The sequence below is a fragment of the Archocentrus centrarchus genome, unplaced genomic scaffold (genome assembly GCF_007364275.1).
Source record: "Archocentrus centrarchus isolate MPI-CPG fArcCen1 unplaced genomic scaffold, fArcCen1 scaffold_27_ctg1, whole genome shotgun sequence".
NCBI classification, from domain to species: domain Eukaryota; kingdom Metazoa; phylum Chordata; class Actinopteri; order Cichliformes; family Cichlidae; genus Archocentrus; species Archocentrus centrarchus.
The window spans coordinates 98773-123606 of NW_022060257.1; the positions used below are offsets into that span (position 1 = coordinate 98773).

Here is a 24834-nt window from a genome sequence, read left to right on the forward strand (position 1 = left end):
GGCTGTAAACATACTCTTTACTGCTGTAAAGGTGGATATTTTAACATAAAATTCTATGGGCTTTAACTTGCTTTTGGAGCCAGCCTCAAGTGGACATTAAACAAACTGCAATTTGTAGTACTTCCCTGTTGGCTTCACTTTTCAGCCTTGCTGCTTGGTAGTTGTTGATACTTGTTGCCAAGTGGTTGAAGATTGTTACAAAAAATAAGTATATGTCTACAAAGCTCTAAATAGTATCAACACAGAACCTGTTGTTGCTTTTAAGGGCATAGAAATTACATAACCAATGAATGTTGGAAAGTCCCAGTGAAAAGCCTGGAACTGAACATTTTCACTGTCACCACACTAATGTTTTGAAACTGGATGTGGCGAGTGAGGGGTGGCCCTGACTAAGAAACCAAGCACACTGTGGCAAATTATCACGAGATAGGCCCATCCTACAGCATTTCATGGGTTATCCTTCTTTCTGACTCTTTCCTACAAAATGAACTTCATGGTGTGTTCTGTGAAACATGAAATGACCTTAAACTCATCGAGAAAGTGTGTACTAAGGTCCCAATTAAACACGTTGTTTTCCTGTAGCCTTCTGTACATGTCCTTTTAAGCCAGAGAAGCCACCAACTTCTGGTCAGGTTTAAGGTACGTCTGCACATGCTTCATGTTTCAGGCCTGAAAGCGACATTCATCTTTTATATACTGTCTGCTCGTGATTGGACTCACTTTCTCCAGTGGTCACTTGAAGTTATTTAGCAAAAATTCCAGTGGCCTGAAAAGTATTTGCCTGATAACTATCAAAGAAGAGCCATGTGTTCAGCTGCTGTCAGGACACCCCCAACCACAAACAAAATCAAGTTCAGATTTTTCTGTCATGAGTCTTGAATTTATGAATGGTTCAGATTTGAAAAAATATTATCCAACTATAATGAAAGCAATCCCTATATTTAAAATTACATTAGTCTGAAATTAATATCTCACTATTATGAATTTAATTTCTAGAGAGTTATTCAATTCAATTTTATTTATATATAGCATCTAATCACAACAAACAGTTGCCTCAAGGCACTTTGTATTGTAGGTAAAGACATTACAATAAGACAGAAAATCCAACAGTCAAAATGTCCCCCTATGAGCAAGCACTTGGCAACAGTGAGAAGGAAAAACTCCCTTTTAACAGAACGAAACCTCCAGCAGAACCAGGCTCAGGGAGGGGCAGTCATCTGCCACGAACGGTTGGGGCTGAGGGGAAAGAGACAGGACAAAAGACATGCTGTGGAAGGGAGCCAGAGATTAATAATAATGATTAAATACAGAGTGAAGTATAAACAGAGTAAATAATGTGAATGAAAAGAAACAGTGCATTATGTGAACCCCCCAGCAGACTAGGCCTATAGCAGCATAACTAAGGGATGGTTCAGGGTCACCAGATGCATCCCTAACTATAAGCTTTATCATAAAGGAAAGTTTTAAGCCTAGTCTTAAAAATAGAGAGGGTGTCTGTCTCCCAAATCCAAAGTGGGAGCTGGTTCCACAGAAGAGGCGCCTGAAAGCTGAAGGCTCTGCCTCCCATTCTACTCTTAAGTATCTTAGGAACGACAAGCCAGCCTGAGAGCGAAGTGCTCTATTGGGGTGATATTGTACAATGAGGTTTTGAGATAAGATGAGGCCTGATTATTCCAGACCTTGTATGTGAGGAGAATGATTTTAAGTTCTATTCTAGATTTAACAGGGAGCCAATGAAGAGAAGCCAGTATGGGAGAAATCTGCTCTCTCTTTCTAGTCCCTGTAAGTACTCTAGCTGCAGCATTTTGGATCAGCTGAAGACTTTTCAGGCAGCTTTTAGGACAGCCTGATAATGAACTGCAATAATCCAGCCTAGAAGTAATGAATTAGCCTTTCAGCATTAGTCTGAGAAAGGATGTTTCTAATTTTAGAAATATTGCACAAATGCAAAAAAGCGTCCATACATATTTTCTTTTAATATGTGCATTCAAGGACATATCCTAGTCAAAAATGACTCAAGGATTCTCAGTGTTACTGGAGGCCAAGGTAATGCCATCCAAAGTATCTGGTTTGGCACCATGTTTCTAAGACTTGTGGGGCCGAGCACAAGAACTTCAGTTTAATCTGAATTTAGAAGGAGGACATTAGAGGTCATCCAGGCCTTTATGTCTTTAAGACATTCCTGCAGTTTAACTAATTGATGTGTCATTTGGCTTCATGGATAGATAACGTTTATACTGCTTAAGGGGAGCATGTATAATGTAAATAAAATTGGTTCTAGCACAGAACCCTCTGGAACTCCATAATTAAGCTTTGTGTGTGAAGAAGACACACACAATTTGTTTACATAAACAAATTGGAGACTATTAGATAATATGATTTAAACCACTGCAGTGCAGTACCTTTAATACCTATAGCATGCTCTAATGTCTGTAATAAAATGTTATGGTAAATATTATCAAAAGCTGCACTGAGATCCAACAGGACAAGCACAGAGATGAGTCCACTGTCAGGCTGTAATATAATTTGTAAACTTCACTAATGCTATTTCTGTACTGTGATGAATTCTGAAACCTGACTGAAACTCTTGAAATAAACCATTCCTCTGCAGATGATCAGTTAGCTGTTTTACAACTACTCTCATAAGAGTAGTTGTAAAATAGCACAAGTTATAAGAATATTTTTTTTTATTATGATATACTATACCCAATTACTTCATAAACATTACTGAATCTACTAAAAACTGAGTTTTTTCCCCCTGCTGTCATTTCCAGTTTTGGTAATTGGTTAAAAAATAAAGATGACCTGATGCTACGATAAAGGGTAAGTTCCTCATACAAACCTCCTCGATAGTCACAGAACACTTTTTTTTTTTTCACAAGTCAATAAATTTCCCCTTTAAAAACCAAGTATTGAGAAGTGACAAACAACGCAAGGGATAAGATGTTGTGTGCGTGCGTGTTACCAAATATTACTTGTGAAGTCAAACAGATCATGTTACAAATTCTCTGTTTGGTCTGTGAAGCAGTCCAGTACCTGTGACAAAATCCAGTATAGCTGGTAACATTTTAAAAGGCAGTGGAGGACAGGAAAATACCAAAATCTTATTAATGAATTAGTTTTAAAATAATGATGAACATGAGCAATATACTGATTTGCATCAGCATTAAACACATGTAATGACCACTTCCAATGTAATGTATAATCTTAGTGTGAAAAAGTATACTTTGATTAGTAACACAGGGACACATGACAGTATGTAGAGGATGTGAGAGTCACTAGGGAACTGCCAGGTATGCAGTTTGTCATAATGGAAAAAAAATAAGCGGAACAAAAATAGGGCAGAAATTTAGTTGGTAAATATTTTCAAATGAAAAAATGAACATCATGGGATGCTGGATAACACAGCTAAATACAGATAGCATATAATAATTTCTAAATTGCTGACATAAACACTGCTTCATAGTGAATCTGTTGTTTGGTCTTTTCTCAAGCTTTGACACATTTATTTGCAGTTTTCAGCGTTTTTAAATATGTTTGTGTGTAAACAGACACACCACCAGTGTTTTCAGGATTGTTTTTAAGCCTTGGTATAGATGGGACAAAAAAAGGTGAGATTTATAGTACAGGAAATCTGAATTGCCTGTGCCATAATCATCCAGTGTGTTTGCTCAAATACACTGGATGCAATTTTTAGGCTTATGTTCAGCCCTATGCCCCAAGCTACAGTAAAAGTACATATTACACAGAATCACATACAAGAAATTTTTGGATCATAAATATTGATTTAGTAATGCATACATTCCTTCAAGGTTGCACTGATGAGATTATTTTAATTAATTATATACTGCTTGGAAGGTTTATCTACAATAACACTATTTATTAGTAGATTTAAATTTTAAAATCTTAAAATAATGTTGGTGGAATTACAAAATGCAACATTTGCATTGCATTGGAAATGACAGTAGATGTAGAAGAATAAAACTTGTCAAAACTGTAGAGCACATCAAAACAGTAAAATACTTGAATACTTCCATGACTAGTCGTACATATGTTCTCATCTGACACTGCCTCCATGTGTAGCTGCTAGGCGAGTTACCAATGAGGTCTACGCACACCAGTCTCTTGTGTTTCCGCTTGTAATCAAGTGTTTCTCATCAAGACTGCATTTGTACCATACTGATGTATGTATTGCACAAGGTAGCATTTTGCCCAGAACACACTAAATTAACCTATATTTGCAAATAGTACTTTATTTACAGGGTTTTTGCACTACTGACAGACTTCAAATATAAACACACAGACAGCCCAGTTACATGTGAAAATACTGTATATCTGAACAATAATGCAAGAACACAAATACAAATCCAGAACTCTGGCTGCAGGACTACACTAGCAGAGCTGGAAGACACATGTCTACAGAAATTAAATCTTTATGAAAAAGAAAAACAATCTGACACGACAAATACAACTATAAAATATCCAGTCTTTCACGAGACAGTTGGGGGCTGTATGCACAGTCTGTCACTGATTAAAATCTCCATTTCTGCAGTGTCTCAGAGAGGAGTGGTTGGAGTTGAGGTGGTGGTGGGAACCGTCACTGGGTGCAGCCCCAAGTCCAGGGATGGAGTTTCATCTGGTGGAGGGGGGCTCTTCTTCTGCGCCTCCAACTTCTCAGTCAGCTGGCTGTAGAGCTCCTTCAGTGGCTCGCTGCACTGTAATCACAAGATACAGCATCACACAGATTGTGTCAGTCCATACAATAAACTAAGATTTATTTTTTATCTCAAGTTCACCCACACACATGGCAGCATAGGAACAAGCTCTAAGCACAAGATCGATAGAGGCTGGGGTCTACAACACCAGGCAAGACCCCAAGTGCAGGCTGTGCAGAGATGCCCCTGAGACAATCCAGCACATAAAAGCAGGTGACATGAAGGGGCATGTAGTGGTTTACATATTCACTTAGCAAGTGGACGGTTGCTGGTTCAATTCCAGCTCAAAACATCTGACATAAAACTCTCCCCATGTACCCAATGTAGCAACCCCTTGTGACGAAGGAGCAGCCAAGAGTAACCTCTTCTTTCTGACATACAGAAACACAAGTCATATGCTTCCAGAAATGTCACTATGGAAGAGCAAAATAGACCTACTCATTCTACCTAGCACTATAGCTCCTGTTCAGTTTTAAATTAAACTCAATGTACAGATGAAACCTACCTGTTTAGGAGGTTCCAGAGTTTTCATCAATGTTTCCATGTATGATGGTAGCACTTTGTGGTGTAGATGTAGCAACATCCTCAGGGTGTGCCTGTGGACGTTTTCTTTACTGTAATAGATTCAGAGAGAAGCCAGAAACAGTCAAGACATGTTTAATGTTAGGAATCACACCAACTGTGTAACACAATAATTATTAAGCATCAAGGACAATACATGGTTTTAGGCTTAATTTTTAGAAAGACCGTATTCCGTCTCTATAATTCATAGGGTGACAGATAGTAATCGATACCAAAAATGACTATTGGATTAGATAATCGCTGGCAACAGTGTCGATACCAACAGTGCCAACTTTGCCTGCTCCAGCTGACAATATAGATGTTATAAAAGATCTATGCAGCAACTTAGAAGTTATCAATTGCTTTCTGAGAAAACATAATTCAGACCAGGCCACCTTCCATTCTGTGGTCCAGTTCTGATGGCAATAGTATTAACCACCGCACGACTAGACTTCCCCTTGTCTACAACTGGTGATAATAAGAGCTTTGGGGGTTTTTTCCCCTCAGTCTACTCTGTTTATTGTGCAATTTGCTAAGGGCGGCTTCACATGAGGATGGTGATGTAGTTGTATACTGCAACAAGATCAGCTGGACTAAACCTACCTGGAGAAAGAAGTAAGAAGAAATCCATCAAAGACAACTGAACAAAACTCTTCTGATCCAAACTCATCAGAGAGCAGGGTGAGGTGTCCAGTTAGCAGGTGAAGGAAGATGTCACCAAAGGCCATGTCATTGTAGGTGTCCACTGTGGGGGAACATAAAAGGAAACACTTTTAAGTCTCAAACAGGGTCTATCAGTAACATACTGAAAGTAAAATCAATTTTTTTTTTAATCCTACGGATCTTCCTTGCAATTAATTTCTTAGTTGGCTAAATTAGAAAAAGAATTTGACTAATGTAAAAGTGAGAAACATTCAAATATCAAGTTAAATTTGAGGACTGTTTAATGGACAATGTCAAAAAATTGCCTGAACAAAGGCATTTGAAACCATTAATCACATTCTTCAATAATGAACTTACTTTAAATACTGCATAACTATGTGGCACCTTATATCATGCATTATGAACACTGCTCGACTAGATCTCAGTTTATTAACAATAATCAGCAGAAAAACTCTCAGCTGAAACAGATGTAGTGGGGACACAGAAATAGCAACTTGCAAGCTGATGTAATTGGGAGAACCAGCTACTGTTCACGTACCACTACTAAATGGTAAATGGTAAATGGACTAGTTCTTATATAGCGCTTTTCTACTCAGTATGAGCACTCAAAGCGCTTATACAACCTGTTTGCATTCACCCATGCACTCCCATTCATACAAGCACTTCCATTTTTGCGAAGCTAAGTGCTTTTAATTACCTAACATTCACACGCATTCATACTCCGACAGAACGGTCGGAGAGCAACTTGGGGTTAAGTATCTTGCCCAAGGATACATTGGCATGTAGCCCGGAGTAGCCCCTTCTACACTTCATTAGGTGAAAGATTTCCATCCAGTAGCACTCCAGCTCGTCTTTATCTGCAAATTCCCCATAGCCATCCCCAAAAAGGGAAATTAAGCAAGATTTGTGCCACTTTGGTTGAATATAGATCTCAGGTGGGTTCTGTTTGTAGCCTTGTTGCAGTTTTCTCAGAATCATGCTTATTAGTTGTCCAAAGGCTATGATACTAAACTGTTGCATGTCCTCTGTAAAAAGCTGAGGGGTTCAAGAGCAGAGGCAGAGAGTGTCACACTTCCAGCTCTGCATGGATGAAAAGTGCCATCAGTTAAAAATAACCTCTGGGAATTAAAACAAACACAAAGACACACAATACTGTGCCTGAATTGTTTTTTTTGATGAGAGACAATTTTTTTGGTGTTGGAAAGAATTTTGAAATTCTAAAATTATTTAATTTTCCTCCTCATAAAAATGTTTTAAATTATTTTTAGTAGGGTATTAGCATTACCTGTTCAAAAAACACATGGTAATGGGGAACATCATCAACACTGATATGCATGCTTCCCCACACAGAGCAGTGGTGGCCCTTTAAAGGGAATTCAATTGAGACATCAATTGTCTGACAGTTTTCATGTAACAGCTCCAAAGCACTGGCATCCGTTAGTTTTTGTTAGTGTTCTGTTTGACAGAACAGCAGTGATGGAGGTGTGTGGCTACACAGAGTTCTGCAGGACTGGATAAGTTTGTGTGCAGGTAGATCTTGTTGCTCATGTTTTTTCTCTAGTGTCACAGTGACCAAAGTACGTGACGAAAATGGCTCACCAGTCTTGTGGATGCACCAATCAGTTGTCTCAATCCATCATTTATTGCCAACTGCCGAGTATGGACAAAAAAAAGAAACTGATTCCTAATCTAACAGGTCATTGTTTGCCACTACCATGCTGCTTCCATTATTGTGGACACGGGTGATGTTATCCAGACCCCACTTGCCAACACTAACTCACAGGTGTGCTGCCTTTTTTTCAGCAGTATGCCTTTCCCTAATCCACACATTAATCTCATGTCAATTTTTGATGGTTATGCTCCAGTCTTGACATGATAATTTTGTGGCCTGGCACTATGTATTCAGGTTCAATACATCTAAGTGTAACATCTGCATCAGAAGCCTTCTTACCATGCAAATTATCATCCACCCATCTGCACTGAATATCCACTGAGTAATCAGCTGGTAGACATTGCCAGTTTATTCTGCCAAAGCCTACATACAACCATATTTTGAAACCATTACAATAATGGTGGGGTGGGGGGCATTTATTGGCACTAGGCATCAATCAGAATGTTAACAATTACATTAAACCACCAGTATGTCTGAAGCTGACTACTGACAATAGCAACAATTAGTCATCAAGTTGACTAATTGTGCACATCCCTAATAAATACTGGTATTATTACAAAAACAAAACAACCAATGGAACCGAGAAGATGTAACAAACAAATATAAAAAATTGTAGATGAAATATATGGGTATTAGACTCAGTTATGTGAAAAGAGGTGTTGATGTTGCATTTGGATCAAGTAAGGACATAAAATGGCTGCTGTTTTAGGATATGTTTTTAGGTATTTTAGGACTATAAAACAAAATTCAGATACTCACTGAGGGCAGGCAGTAGCCGCTGTAATGCGTTCTTGTTCCTCAGTTTGGCAATGTGGAGAACATAATAGAGACCCATTTCAGAGGCCACTCTGTTCTCCTGCAGGTATCTGAGCAGGTGAAACAAACACTCTAAATGAAAGCATTTTTATAACCTGCTACAACAGCATGGCTGGCTATATGTATGGCATACATGGAGACTATTATAGTGGGCTCCCATACCTTAAATAGACAAATTTTATCATCCATTAACAACAGTAAAGGCAAGTATGGTCAGCACAATAACATACAGAAACACTGATATGATATACAAGTTTTATTTGTTCAACTTCTATTCCAGAGTCAGATCCAGTCCTTTACTTGTCACATCCCATTTCAAAAACACCACTGTTCTAAAACTGAACTTGATAGACTCAATGTCTGAGGACAGATTATGCCTGTGTGACAGATGCTACAGTGCAAGATGGCAGTCTGATCTTTCAGTAAGAGGTTAAAAAAAAAAGGGGGGGGGGGGGGGGGGGATATCAGGTGATTCGCTGATACTGCCGGGCAGTGAATTTGTTCTGGCTAGATTCTGGCAAGCCCCACATATTTCTGGCATATTTACCTCACAGAGTAAGATGTGAGGGTTAATATATTGGGGCTAACATGCTCTTCTTATCAAAAAAAAAAAGGTGTGAGATACCAGTATTAACAACAAACTATGTTGTGTAACATATGCCTCTCCCCTCTTTTTGCTATATTTTTACCTGTTGAAGGAATCTGGCAAAGTAGTGGGGTATGACATCGAGCTCTTCTCTTCACTTGGGAGCTTCTGTTCCACGGTGAAGGTGTGATCGTCCACAACCACCGACATCATTGCAGGCAGGAAGCGTGTCACCACCTCCAAATCCTGAAAGTGAGGGCAAAGGAAGACATCAAAAACATCAATAAACTTGATTTGCTGCTGAATGACAATTGCAGTGAGATCTGTTTTCAAACAAATCCTTGAAATGATTAAAATTTGTTGCGGAGATTTAATCAGCTCATCATTTGCCACTTTGTCATGTATTGAACATGAAAAAACACAGACAACTAACCAAGTTAAAAGCTGTGGGATGGTGTGAAACAGGCATGCTGTTAGCACTGGGTGCCAAAGGCATTGAAGCCAGTTGTAATAAACAACAACTGAATACTGATTGATGTACCTATGTTGCTGCATCAAATCATCATCTTATTACTACTCTTAAGTCCTTTAAACAGGTAGTCTCATTGAGATCAAGATGTCTTTTTCAAGAGAGACCTGCGTACAAATGAAAGGTCTAACAAATGACACATTATACATGATTGCAAATAAAGAAAAATGTGCAACAATAGTTGCAGACAAACAAATACAACCCTTTAAAGTGTTCCAGTGAAATCTCAGATTGTAGCTTCATTGTTTTTGTGGCTAATTCCATTTATAGATCACCAAGTATTTAAATCCAGCTTTTCCAAGTTCACTGTGGACAAGAGGTACAGCTAATTAGCGCTGCACGATATATCGAAAAAATATCGTCATCGCGATATTGGCACGTGCGATAGGCATATCTAAAAAATGCGCGATAATTTCTAATTATTTAATGTATAAATCACGTCTTTCTTTATGTCCGCACTTTGACCAATCCCGCGCGACCTTAAATGTGAAGGTGCCGCGTCGCTATTGGCCAGAGCGAGCACATGCTCTCAGCGGCGCAGGGAGCACATACACACACAGAAGGAAAACAAGCATGGCGGGAATTGAAGAGACGAGTCGAGACGAAAACAGAGAGCAACTTTTTCCTAAAAGACACTGCACCTCCGGAATTTGGGACGACTACGGTTTTTCCACACAGGACGAGTCACAGACACAAGTTCTTTGCAAGTCATGCCGAAAAATCGTGGCTATGTCAAGAGGAAACACGACAAACCTCCTTCAATACAACCACAAGGAACTTTACAACGTATATTTAACATCTAAAAACCCACAGCCTACTCCGGTAAAGTCAAGCAAACGAAAGGCAAGTTCACAAACTAACATAAATGATAGTTTCGCTTCTGCCGCTCCTTATGAGAAGGCAGAGCTCTGGCCATCGCCTGCATCTGGCAATTGGTAAGTGTTAAAGATAAAAAATTACTCTCAAGACATATAGCCCTAATGTACTATAACATTTAAATGAAAAAACAAACAAACATGTGAACATGTTTGTTTATATGTTAAATAAATGCAACATTTGAAATGCATATTTGTTGTTGGTATACATTTTATAAATTTTTTTTTCTCTTATTGGTCATGTATATTGCATTTTTAGGTAAAAAGAAAAAATATCGCGACAATATCGTTATCGCAATACTAGACCTCCATATCGCATATCGCACTAATTTCCAATATCGTGCAGCCCTACAGCTAATGTTTAAATATCCTGTGACCTGACATTGTAAGTACTATGTTTAAATTCAATCAAGGAACAGAGGTAGGCAGGCAATCTTTGCAATAGAGCCTTGCAAATAAACATCATACAATTCTGCTCTCTTTGATCTGCTAGGGAGTACACCACCCCAGTTTTTCACACAAGACACAAGGGTGAGTAAGAAAATATCACCTGTGATAAATTGTAATGCACTATGATACACAGAATCAAGACACAAGGTAGATGTACACTATACTGCCAAAATTCTACTTAAGCACAGTAATGTAGTATTTATACATTACTTCCCACCTCTGTATACAGCAAATCACTTTTTTTTCTATTCAGTGACAGTAAAAACATGATGCATAGTTACACCTGTAGGTGTCAGCATTTACACACCCAACGAGGCTCTTTGAAGACCTGACTGTCGATCATGTCCCATGCTCCTTGACCAAGTGAAAGCATCCTCAGCAAGAGCATCAGGTCGGGACTGTCCTGTTAGCAAAAACAATTAAGATTCTTTTACTAAAAATACACGTGGAAAAAACATGCTGCCTGTAACACATCACAGGATAATGCAAATATGTACACTTGTGCAGGTAACTATTAAAGTTGATCTAATAGTGTGGTAGGTGAGGAGCAGAAATAGGCACTTAAAGCATTTAAAACTAGAAATGCATCGTTTAATTGCTTCTGAAAAGAACTGAAATATTTTGTTTAAACTAAATTAGTTACTTTAACATTCGTTTAGTGACTGCAACAGATTTTTAAAAATATTATCAAATGTACTCCAAAATGAAACATATTCCCCACTAAGATGATCTTAAACAATGTTTAAGTTGGCTCGAGTAACCTCACTGACTTTTTTAAACATAATGTGATACTGCTGAACCACTGCACACAATTGTGTTTTGGGCTTAATAGAGACTGTTTTGTTGCACAGCTAAAACCTGCCTTTAGACTGGCATTGTTTGATCATTTCACTCCTCTACATCCTTCCTTTTATTTGCCACAATGCATGCTGCATCATCACCACCAAGCTGTCAGTCAGTATACCACAGACCCTCAGCATGATTGTGTATCACTTCTCATGCACAATACACTCACTCGTGGTAAAGCATCTTGACTCAGCAGTTCTTGCAGGTTCCTCATGATACTCAAGACTAGGGTGTTACAGGCAAACGGGTCACACAGGATCATAGACAGGTCCCTGGAATGCACAGGTATTCTCCAAACATTTAATTAATGCAGTCACCAGTGATCAACAACTATGTTCACAAACCAATTCCTCATCTTTTACCCAAGGACTTGCTCTTGTCCTTTCTTCACTCCATCTAGGAAACCCTGTAATTCTCTGGCTCGCTTACCATCCACAAACTTCTCACGGATGCAAGCATCTAAACACCAAGTGAACTGTCAAAGTACACAACATAAACACGAAAACAAGTAACACAAAGCAAAAAAAACACTGAAAAAAATGTAATTCAGGGCTTTATTTACCACCAGTGTTTGTGACCTCACCTTATGGCAGGGGTCCACAGAGCAGATCTCACTGATGTCCAAGTCATGAAGAGACATAAGCAGCTCTGCTCTCAGGGTGCAGTAGTGGACATTCCGGGTTCGCAAGAAGAGTGTTCGTAAAAACTGCAGTACCATATCATAGAGTTTCACATTCTTCCCAATCATTTGGGTCAGTTTTAGAACCACCTACAGTATATAGACAAAAGGAATGGTTAACAAAGATAATATTCCAACATAGGCCCCTGATATCCAGAGGGTACCATTTTCTCCTATGTGTATTTTGAATGGATATAAAGTATAATATATATTTAATTTTACCTCAACTAAGAATGCTACTTTTAAAAAAAATAACATCTATATACATATAGCACTTTCATCAAGTATTTAAACTATTTTGCTGATTTGAAAATTTCATTACCAAGGCTGAATATTTAAATCAACATTTAAGCATGCTCTATGTAACTTTGTTAACATAATGCTTTTTATTGGCAATGCCTCTCTTCCACTTCCAGAGTCAGCCGTGAGCAACATTAGCTTCAGGCAGTAGTTTGATAGCGAATGTCAGCTAACACTGGCACTAACATTTGCCAGAAGAAAGCCAGTTTTACTTAATTAAGCCCGCAGTGCCAAAAATGCAGATGTTTGACATCTGGAGAAAAATATAGTCAACATGAGTAGGGCATTTGATTCATGGAGAGACCATTTGGTTTTCAGGATTAGGGTTACCATAACACTAGCATTTCATGACACCCAGGAAATTATTTGATACAATTTTCGATACCGATGAGAAGAGAAAAAAAAAAGATAAAATTAAAGAGGCGTTTTTTTTTTTTAAATAAAGAGCAATACAAACAATAACATCAGTGACAACACTATTTTTAAGTTGTCTGATATAGAGCAAAAGATTACAGTAACATAAATGTAAGGTAGATAATTATTCTCTTAAGTATTGTAACAATACTTTTAGCTTAGCTGAGGTACTGTGGTACTTTCTCAGCTTCAATCTGGGACTTAACACTTTTTAGATACCAAAAGTTGTGTTATCCTGTTAAATTAACACTGCCTATTAACATTACAGATGGGCAGGACTGATAAAATTTGCTGCCTTAAGGATAACTTAAAGGATAGCTAATGTGGCTATCGGGTAATAGCTAATAATTAATGGTTAACATTAACACATACACCTGTCAGATTAACATTTACGGTAACTTCAGTGTTGTTGAAATGGGAGGTTTACTGACCTCTTGTAATTCCTCATAAAGTGTTGTTCAGTCAACTATTGTTCATATGCTCAGACCTTGTGAGGGTATGGGCTGCATGGCTGCCTGTCTGCAACAGTGCTGTGAGAAGTTGTGTGTTAACTGGATTTGGCAAAGACTTTGTTGGTATTGATGCTGTTGCCAGTGAGCATCTAATCAGATAGCCATTTTTAGTATTGATTATTATCTGAGTATTGAATTTTTTTGAAACCCTACTGAGGATGAAATCTGACATATTTATTTTCTTTTTACCCTTCTGGCTAATATTAGTTAATGCTAGTGTACCTGCAAGCATAAATGAATTGCATGCTATTTTACATAGCAAATGCTATCTTACATAGCAAATGCTATCTTCAATAAATAAGATTGGCTTGTTCATTAAATCTTCCTGGACTGATCTGGTATCTTAGCTAGCAATTTTCAAATTACTTTGTCAACTAGCTTAAAGGACTGACCAACACCAAATTTGTATACTATTACAGGGGGCTACCTGTATCTTTCTTGCTAACATTATCACTAACCAAATCATACCAGTGGCAATCTATCAGCCAAACAGTTTCACCAGTGCTGATTTTTGCTGTCCATAAATCATGTTTTGGCATAATGAAAACATTTGATTTTTTTTTCTTTTTTTTTTAAACCGATGGATAACACATGAGCAATTTGCCAACTAGCTTAAATCATGATGTACAATACATACAACATAATAGTGCAGGACAGTATATCTCACCACTATTTTGGTCAATGTTAGCTCACACAAGGTGTGTGAACATGAGCTCTGAGTAAATGCTGACTGCAGTTGACTTATTAGCAGCAGGTGCTGTTCCTACCAAAAGTTCTCTGGAAGTTGCACCACACTCCTTTACTTTTAAATAAATGAAACTGCTTCTCAGCTGCGGGGACTGGTAGACTGGTCTGACCTAAAGAAGGATGAACGTGGTCAAAAAGAAACTGGACATGACCTGAGACTGGGGCAATAGTTCATCTTTGAACAACACTATGAGGAGAAGCCTTTCAGCTAAAACAATATTGGAATGGCTTTTACTATTTGAGGATGATATAACAAACACTCACCATTGGCTGGGATAAACTAGTTTGTTATACAAGAACAGTTCAAACTGTAATTGCTGTCACAGAAGCTTAAGGGTCTAAGTATTTCTAATTTGCAAAGAATTCTTGAAACGTTCACTTTTTTAAACTGAGTTATTTTTTTAAACTTAAGTGTATATGGAGTCTGAATTATTTCTGAATCCAGTCTTACTATGGTTTATGACAACTCCAACGTCGGCAACTCACCTCGCCTTGGCGCCGTGTTTTAGGTGAAGGACTGAAAAAATTGTGCAGGATGGAGAGGTCACTGCTGAACAGAGCTGCTTCCTTCTCTACAATGTACTGCTTTAGGAGGGGCGAGACTTCATCCCCAAACAGAGCCTGGTTGTCCTGCCAGATCTGCCTTTTCACCTCTACTGCACACACCTTGTACAGCTCTTTGTCAGCCATCACCATCTTTAGTTTCTTCTCTGGCACCTACAGGAAGAAGCAAGCAATAAAGATTAAGAACTCTTTTCTTTTTTTATCTTTTGCAAATTAAAGATATATGAAATTTAAGTGTAAGTGTGTGTGTGTGTGGGGGGGGGGGGGGGGGGGGGGGGGGCTGGAGCCTATCCCAGCTGACAAAGGGTGAGAGGCAGGGTACACCCTGTACTGCTCTCTGTGTGTCTGTGTGTGTTGTGCTCGCTGAGAATTTCAGCTGTTATTTTTGTCTTTACTTCAGCTGTAGCTACCAGAACTGGTTTGCTAGCGAGCGCGGGCCATTAGCACTAACGATGGTTCAGTACCGGAAGGCCCGCCCCCCAGGACCGAGGGGCTCCGTCAAAATATTTTTTATACTTTAATTCCTTATTAGTGACTAAATATAGACCTGCAGTAGAAACGTATTTTCGAGAATGCTTGTGAATACAAAGCATCACAACATTACTCACACATGCGCCATGGCTCCCGCAGCCACTAGTTTTTCAAAACACTCATAGCAGGCAGCGGTTTTAACTACGCAAGCGCAAAGAGGCAAAGCTGAGACGGTGAGCTTAAGTAGTGAAAAAGGAAACATTTTTCCAGCGTCCAAAACAGCAGCCTTTTCTTTTAGTAACCACCATTAAATCTGTGAAACAGCTGGAGGTCCTTCATCAAGGACCTGATCAGCAAGTGCTAAGGTGGAAAAAAAGAGAACTTTGTAGCTGCTCCATCCATTGCTGTTTGTTCACACAGCGAAAAACTGCAGTACGGAAGTTAAAATATGCAGATAAACTGTTAATTAAAAAAATGTATTTCTTATCCGATTAATCGATGGAATAATCGATAGAATACTCGATTACTAAAATAATCGTTTTATAAATCCCTAAACCTAACCCCTGTTAACTGCATGTCTTTGGACAGTGGGAGGAAACCGCAGTACCCGGAAACCCATGCAGATACAGGGAGAACATGCAAGTTCCACAGTTGATTAACTTAAAAGCACATGAACACAACAGAATCACACAATGATTTTCAATGGCGTTCCTCTCCTTTCCCTTGAATTTCAACTGAGACAGCTCATATGTGTCCCCCTATGTTTGGAGTGGCTGTAACTCAGGAATTAGAGCAGGTCACCTACTAATTGGAAGGTTGATGGTTTGATCCCTGGTTGCTCCCATCTGCATGGCAAAGTGTCTTTGGTCAAGATACTGAACCCCAAGTTGTTGTGTGATGCATCTATTGGAGTGTGAATGTGTGTATGAATAGTAGATAGAAAGCACTTAGGTGAAGAAAAAAGGGCTTGTATGAATGCGTGTGAATGGGTGAATGAGGCATATTGTTTAAATTGCTTAGAGTGCTCAGAGTAGAGTAGAAAAGTGCTATATAATCCCAGTACATTTTACCATCTATGTAACCACTTAAGGAGAAATTAAAACTAAGCACTTTTCAGACCATTTGTCCAACAGTTGCACATTATGTAATCACAAAGTTTTTGTTGTGTTTTAATCATTTTTCAATTTTGACTCACCCTCTCAGTTCACTTTTTCAAAGCCAAAAACAAACAAAAAAAACAACATAGAGTAAACAAACTCTTTCACAGAAGAACTACAATCTAGCCAGAAAAAAAATTCATGGCCCAGCACACAAACCACCACTTGCTAGTACTAATAGCCATGCCCGCTTGCAAATTGTGGTCTTTGCGAACAGTTCTTATAGCAAACTGGTGAAATTCTCAACTTGGCACAGTACTAAGGAATCAGCCACTGGCTATAACTCATAAGAATCCCATTTGTTTTGTCTAAACTGAGGATATAATTGCCCTTAGGACTTTTAGGGTCACTTTTTTTAAACTGAGGTACTCCCTTAGTACAACCATCATGACATAATGGTTGTCAATTGGTTAAGACCTAAGTGTACCTTGATGGGGTGAGGTCATAAATACAAAACTGGCAGCCATGACCGGAAAAAAAATATAGTGCAAATTTCAAAACTACAGTATTAAAACTGGTAAAACTTTAGCCTTGTAGAGCCCTTAACCCTTTATTTAACTTCAAAAGTGGAGCCATTCGCGGACTTCCAGCAACAATTACTGTAATAACACTACATTAGGTGTAAAGCATAACTGCTCAGCTTTCAGAAACATTTGAATTTTTCCAATAGGACAAACGATTGCATAATTACAGTAATTCAAGGTGTATCTGATCGGACATTTCAACGGTGATACGCTCTGCATTAACCAGCTGTTCACGGCAATGTTTTACATTGTAGTACTATAACCATGATCCAAGGAACAAGGTTAATATTGGTTAATATTATGAATTTTACTGTAGGCATCTGTACATACCGTATTAGACAAAATAAACTCATTTCTTGAAGTACCTCTTTTTGTTCATAACATGCTTTTTGTTTTTTTCTTAACATGCTTGAAGGGCGTACCCCAATAAAATGTGACTTGGTTAGAATTGTGCAAGTGTTGCTGACTGCAAGATAGTTTGTTTTCTTACCATGTGATCAATAGAACATTCCTCAAAACACACTGAAATTGAGATTTAAGTTAATGCAGTCCTATAAAACAGAGGTCCCCAACCCCCGGGCCGTGGACCGGTACCGGGCCGTGGGACATTTGGGCCGCACATAAAGAATAAATAACTTAAATTATTTCCGTTATTATCTGCGCCTAAACTATATTTTATTTTGAAAAATGGGCGGATTCGCTCCGTTACTTCCCTCCATGACTTCCTTTTGACGTGTCAAGACGTTTCTGCTCACATGATACGTCACCGCTAAAATTAAACCCAGAAGCTTCAGGCCTCCATCCATCCATCCATCCATCCATCCATCCATCCATTTTCTTCCGCTTATCCGGGGCCGGGTCGCGGGGGCAGAAGCCTAAGCAGAGAAGCCCAAGCTTCCCTCTCCCCAGCCACCTCCTCCAGCCCATCCGGAGGGACCCCAAGGCGTTCCCAGGCCAGCCGAGATACACAATCTCTCCAGCGTGTCCTGGGTCTACCACGGGGCCTCCTCCCGGTGGGACATGCCCGGAACACCTCACCCAGGAGGCGGCCAGGAGGCATCCTAATCAGATGCCCGAGCCACCTCAACTGGCTCCTTTCGATGTGGAGGAGCAGCGGCTCTACTCCGAGCCCCTCCCGGATGGCCGCACTCCTCACCTTATCTCTTAGGGAGAGGCCAGCCACCCTTCGAAGGAAACTCATTTCTGCCGCTTGTATTCGCGATCTTATTCTTTCGGTCACTACCCAAAGCTCGTGACCATAGGTGAGGGTAGGAACGTAGATCGACCGGTAAATCGAGAGCCTCGCTTTTACGCTAAGCTCCCTCTTCACCACGACGGACCGGTGCAGCGTCCGCATCACTGCAGAAGCAGCCCCGATCCGCCTGTCGATCTCCCGTTCCCTTCTCCCATCACTCGTGAACAAGACCCCGAGATACTTAAACTCCTCCACTTGAGGCAAGAACTCGTTCCTGAGCCGGAGATGGCACTCCACCCTTTTCCGGCTGAGGACCATGGCCTCAGACTTAGAGGTGCTGATTCTCATGCCAGCCGCTTCACACTCGGCTGCGAACCGTTCCACTGCGAGCTGAAGGACCCCCCCTGATGAAGCCAACAGAACCGCATCATCTGCAAAAAGCAGAGATGTGACTCTGAGGCCACCAAGGAAGAAGCCTTCCGCCACCTGGCTACGCCTAGAAATTCTGTCCATAAAAATTATGAACAGAATCGGTGACAAAGGGCAGCCCTGACGGAGTCCAACACCCACAGGAAACAAATCCGACTTATTACCGGCTATACGGACCAAGCTCTCACTCTCCTCCGTGAATCGCCACCTTATCGTGGTGGAGGGGTTTGTGTGTCCCAGTGATCCCAGGAGCTATGTTGTCTGGGGGCTTGTCCCCCTGGCAGGGTCTCCCATGGCAAACTGGTCCTGGGTGAGGGTCCAGACAAAGAGCGGTTCAGAAGACCCTTATGAGGGAAAAAACAAGGGAACAGTTTACCCTGCCCGGGATAGGGTTACCGGGGCCCCACCCTGGAGCCAGGCCTGGGGAGGGAGCTCGAGGGAGAGCGTCTGGTGGCCAGGCATTAGCCCGTGGTGCTTGGCCGGGCGCAGCCCGAAGAGGTTACATGGGCCCGCCCTCCTGCAAGCCCACCACCCGCAGGAGGTGTCGTAGGGGTCGGGTGCAATGTGTGTCGGGCGGTGGCCGAGGGCGGAGGCCCTGGCGGACCGATCCCGGGCTATCGAAACTGGCTGTTGGGACATGGAATGTCACCTCTCTGGTGGGGAAGGAGCCTGAGCTAGTGCGTGAGGTTGAGAGATACCAGCTAGACATAGTTGGGCTCACCTCAACGCATGGCCTGGGCTCTGGAACCAGTCTCCTGGAGAAGGGCTGGACTCTGTTCCAGTCTGGAGTTGCCCTCGGTGAGAGGCGGCGAGCTGGGGTGGGTATTCTTGTATCCCCCCGGCTTGCTGCCTGTACGTCGGAGTTTTCACCGGTGGACGAGAGGGTAGTTTCCCTGCGCCTTCGGGCTGGGGAACGGGTCCTGACTGTTGTTTGCGCTTATGCGCCGAATGACAGTTCAGGGTACCCACCCTTTTTGGAGTTGCTGGGTGGGGTGCTGGAGAGTGCTCCATCTGGTGACTCCATAGTCTTGCTGGGAGACTTCAACGCTCACGTGGGCAATGACAGTGAGACCTGGAGGGGCGTGATTGGGAGGAACGGCCTGCCCGATCTGAACCCGAATGGTGTTTTGTTATTGGACTTCTGTGCAAACCACAGTTTGTCCATAACAAACACCGTGTTCGAACACAAGGATGTCCATAAGTGCACATGGCACCAGGACACCCTAGGTCGCAGGTCGATGATCGATTTTGTAATCGTATCATCAGATCTGCGGCCGTATGTTCTGGACACTCGGGTGAAGAGAGGAGCTGAGCTGTCAACTGATCACCACCTGGTGGTGAGTTGGATCAGGTGGCGGGGGAAGATGCTGGACAGACCTGGCACACCTAAACGTATTGTGAGGGTGCGCTGGGAACGCCTGGCAGAAGCCCCAGTCCGGGAGATCTTCAACTCCCACCTCCGGCAGAACTTCGACAGCATTCCGAGGGAGGCTGAGGACATTGAGTCCGAATGGACCATGTTCCGCACCTCCATTGTTGAGGCGGCTGCTCAGAGCTGTGGCTGCAAGGTGGTTGGTGCCTGTCGTGGTGGTAACCCCCGAACCAGATGGTGGTCACCGGAGGTGAAGGGAGCCATCAAGCTGAAGAAAGAGTCCTATCGGGCTTGGTTAGCCTGTGGGACTCCGGAGGCAGCTGACAGGTATCGACAGGCCAAGCGGAATGCAGCTCGGGTAGTGGCCAAAGCAAAAACTCGGGTGTGGGAGGAGTTCGGTGAGGCTATGGAAAAAGACTTTCGGACGGCATCGAAGCGATTCTGGCAAACCGTCAGGCGACTCAGGAGGGGAAAGCAGTGCTTCACTCACACTGTTTATAGTGCGGGGGGGGTGCTGCTGACTTCAACTGAGGCTATAGTCGGACGGTGGAAGGAATACTTCGAGGACCTTCTGAATCCCACTGACACGCCTTCTGTAGTGGAAGCAGAGTCTGGGGATGAGGGGGATGACTTGACCATCACTGGGGGTGAGGTCACTGAGGTAGTTAAACTCCTTGGTGGCAGAGCCCCTGGGGTGGACGAGATTCGCCCTGAGTTCCTGAAGGCTCTGGATGTTGTAGGGCTGTCTTGGTTGACACGCCTCTGCAACATCGCGTGGAGATCTGGGGCAGTGCCATTGGATTGGCAGACCGGGGTGGTGGTCCCCATCTTTAAGAAGGGAGACCGGAGGGTGTGCTCCAACTTTCGGGGGATCACACTCCTCAGCCTCCCCGGTAAGGTCTATGCCAGGGTGCTGGAAAGGAGGGTGCGTCCGTTAGTCGAACCTCGGATTCAGGAGGAACAATGCGGTTTTCGTCCTGGTCGTGGAACGCTGGACCAGCTCTTTATCCTCTCAAGGATATTCGAGTGTGCGTGGGAGTTTGCCCAACCAGTCTACATGTGCTTTGTGGACTTGGAGAAGGCATTCGACCGTGTTCCTCGGGGTGTTCTTTGGGAGGTTCTGCGGGAGTATGGGGTGTCTGGCCCATTGTTGCGGGCCATTCAGTCCTTGTACAACCACAGTGAGAGTGAGTGAGAGCTTCAGGCCTGTCTAACGAAATCGGTTGGTTGACCTACATAACGCTTCTTTAAATTTTTGAGTGCTCAACAAGAGTAGAAAAGCGCTATGTAAGAACTAGTCCATTTACCATTTTTATTTAACAACACCGGGGATAGCAGTGAGGTAGACCCAGCCATCAAACTGACTCTCCAGCGCTTGACACCGCGGCTCTGCAGCCACGCTCCATGTGAAATCGGCCGAACCCAGTCAAACCAGAAGCCAGCAAAAATGAGTATCAGAGAAACAAGCTCAGGGGGCTTACACTGATTCAGTGTTATGGTGAGTTGTATTTTTCATGCGCTTTATACAGTAAAAATCACCTAAGTCGAAGTCGCACAAATCGGGTTTTCGCTCTAGTTGGATGGCATCTGCAGGTCCTGATTTTTCCTAACATTAATTCCAATAAAATCATCACATAAATCCGTCGGATATTCACCTACCTCGGATGAAAAATCTGGTCCCATTGTAATAAATTTCCAGTTAAATGTGATCGCATAAACTGGATGAGTTTAGCGCTAAAACCCTCCTCAGCTCCTGTCCGCCCACTTCCATGCATCGGCTCGTTCATGCACAACTACACACACACTAACAACGCCTGGAAATTGTTTTAGTGTTTATATCAGTTCATTTCACCGGGGACAATCGTGGCAAGTGTAAGCTACAAACTTGCACTTACGAGTAAAATTTCAGATTATAAAATTTGCAGAAGCAAATTCATAGATGAAGCAGAAGCCATTGCAGCGAAATTCGATAATAGACCCCAAACTGGGCAATTTGAATCCGACTGAGGTGATTTCTACTGTATTTGTTTTTGCGGTGTATCTTATTTTGAAGGCATGTTTTACCATGGCTCTAACAGCTGACCAGGGAGCGCTGTGGGCAGAGAGCCTGTTATTCATGTTGAGGCGGGATGTTACGAGAACGCTGCTGATAGAGTTGCATACGAATACAAAGTAGATTCCCGTTTTTTATTATTATACGTAGAAAATATCACACTTGGTTATGGTCGTATCATTTATTTTGACGTATTTTTTCGCCACACCTTAAAAGCCGGTCCGTGGAAATATTTTCTAACACTAAACCGGTCCGCGGCTCAAAAAAGGTTGGGGACCACTGGTATAAAAGAAACCTGTCAAAAACCTATTATTTAAAGATATTTTAGAGCTTCAAATTCAAATATGTGGATTTCTGACAACACTTTATTAATATTTTAGGTATATAAATACCTGTATAATAGACAATATACTAACACTTGCCTTGGGTAGATGCTTCAGGACCTGCATCACCACCGGCTGAATGGATGGCATTTTAACAAGTGGGAAGCTCTTCTCCAGCAGCTCTTCAAGCTTTCTGTATCTGTAAATTGAGGAAAAGAGAAGGAAAATCATAAAAGCAATCCTGCTGGTTCCCTCAGAGAACAATAATGTCAAAAATAAGCAACTGTGCACCTGTCCTCGTCCTTGCCCTCTGCTATGATGGCAACTCGCTCCATCAGCTTTTCTCGAAGTTCATCAAAGACGGACTGGTGGAACTCCAGCCGAGGTGTCCCATGGAGGTCAAGAAAAGGAAGAGCAGACTGCAGCGTTGGCAGAAGAATTCCATTTTCCATCTGCAGTAATGTAACATGTCAAGGATTCATTAGAGTTTAGTTCTACTTATGCAGCTGCTCTAATCAAAGTCAGCTCATACACACAAAGACTCATTCCTGTTAAGACATGACCAACTATATTTAATACTCCAGTGAGATCTTTCAGAAAATATGGTACTTAGATGGTCCACTAAGCACTGCTTTATTTCAAAGTCTCTCAAGCTCATTTCAGGTCTGGAGTATGAAGGTGGAAAGTTTTTAAAATGCAGAGATGACTAAACTAATAATGCTAGTAGGTTTATTGACTCTATGCACAGACACATCTTTGGCTAAAAACAAACTGACAAACAAACATACACATTTTATTTTTCACAAATGTAGCACTGATAATAAGGTCCAAACTTAAGAAGGGGTTCTGATTTTGCCTATAAAATCCTAGCATGCTGACTGTGAATTCAAAACAGGGTCCACTTCCTTGATGGCACAGTGTACAAAGTATAATTAAAAAGCATAGTTAAACCACAGCAGAAACACCCATGTGTTTATAGGAAGTAGGTGGTTGAGGTGGGAGATGACTGCTATCAGAGCTGCTACAAATCCTATGCAATTCTTGCCTAATATCAAAATGGCAAATTTTGTAAAATAGTCTTGTGGTGCTGTGACATCCCCAATGCTTATAGAAAGATAATTTACAACAATTCTTTAAAAGTAATAACAAACAAACAAACAACTGAAATTTTGAACTAAATCAGTCGTCTCAATTTCTTCTATCAAAACATGAAGTGTACAAATCATGACAGGGACATGTTTTAGCAACATCTCCACTGGTCCCCATTAATTCTGGACTATCTCATGAGCACCCCCTATGAAACCGGAGCGTCAAATAGTTGGGAGTTCTGTCTTCACTTTTCACATGAAGAAGGTATGCCCATTTTTATATACAGTCTATGGTTTTGTTCTCATAAGCTGTATTACTTATTAGAGATAATCAGTGGCATTTCAAACTCTCTAATGCTGTAAGCTGTCACCAACTTATATCACTTGTGCCCACCTCACGGCGGTCATTAAACACACCTGTAAACGTTAACAAAACAACGCAAACAACATCGTTGTGGCACACATTATGTGCGGAATGAAATGATGTTTAAAATAACAGCAACGAAGGAGGAATGTCGGACTCTCTCTCTCTATTTGCATTTCCATTTTGTTTATGGCTACAACAGTGCTGAAAATAGCTCGCTAGGAAACAATGGAGAACGGTGGCTAGCTCGGATGGTTAAGAACATACGTGTATGTTATTTACATAATTCTGAAGAAGCGCATTTAACGTTTTTGAAAATGTACACTCCTGTTATTCGAGGATTTAATAGCAAAGCGTTACCTGAAATTGGTCGATGGCTTTTAGTGGTTCTGTGCAGTTGGTGAGAGTTTCTTTAAGATCCTCTCCGTTGGATATCCCGAGCTCAGGCAGCCCCGCGAACATCTTGGCTTCAGTTTTTGCATCAATTAAACAATCTGTATATAAATGAAGTTTTCTAGTTTTCGCGGACAAAAGGTGAGCGCTTGCTATTAAAAACGACACTATCTGCTTTTCCAAGAACTTCCTTTGTGGTTACTTTGTAAACACTCCGTCAGAAACACCCGCGATGAAACGTTCCGTCACGCTCTACGGTGACACCAAAGACCAGGGGTATTCAAATAAAATTTAAAGAGGTCCAGTCAGACAAAATTTCATGAGCCCAAGGTCCGGAAGTCCAATTATTTAATGTGATAGTTTTAGTTTTCAGAGCATTAGTTTTTATATTTGGTTTCATGCTTAGTTTTAGTTTAGTTTTCGTCAGTTTTAGTTTTTCATACTTTGTCAGGTGCAAAAGTGACTATTGTATAATAATAACTCGAAAAAAGAAACCGTTTAAAAAATTGCATTCAACAACCAACTGTTCACAAAAT

General features: G+C 41.3%; 1 protein-coding gene across 2 annotated transcripts; it reads right to left on the reverse strand.

Annotated features, from left to right (window-relative positions):
• Window positions 1-3418: 3418 nt before the first annotated feature.
• Window positions 3419-24515, reverse strand: nelfb (negative elongation factor complex member B). Of its 2 annotated transcripts, XM_030723810.1 has the most exons (13): window positions 24266-24367; window positions 22745-22905; window positions 22553-22652; window positions 14852-15082; window positions 12297-12482; window positions 12076-12188; window positions 11883-11985; window positions 11175-11270; window positions 9117-9259; window positions 8371-8477; window positions 5880-6021; window positions 5221-5329; window positions 3420-4715 (listed from the first exon to the last, which is right to left on the reverse strand). In XM_030723810.1, exons 1-13 carry the CDS (start codon window positions 24365-24367, stop codon window positions 4557-4559), a joined length of 1752 nt encoding a protein of 583 aa, XP_030579670.1. In that variant the 3' UTR covers window positions 3420-4556. The 2 variants fall into 2 exon arrangements, with proteins under 2 accessions (XP_030579671.1, XP_030579670.1); XM_030723811.1 differs by lacking the exons at window positions 11883-11985; window positions 12076-12188 and having other exon boundaries at window positions 3419-4715; window positions 24266-24515.
• Between the last annotated feature and the right edge of the window lie 319 nt (window positions 24516-24834).

Excerpts from the sequence above, each read along its gene's own strand:
- nelfb (XM_030723810.1), bottom strand. The coding sequence starts at position 24,367 with ATGTTCGCGGGGCTGCCTGAGCTCGGGATATCCAACGGAGAGGATCTT. Across the intron at positions 22,653-22,744 it reads GAGGGCAAGGACGAGGACAG|ATACAGAAAGCTTGAAGAGC; the intron begins GTGCACAGTTGC and ends CTCAATTTACAG. Across the intron at positions 6,022-8,370 it reads GCGGCTACTGCCTGCCCTCA|TGGACACCTACAATGACATG; the intron begins GTGAGTATCTGA and ends GTTCCCCCACAG.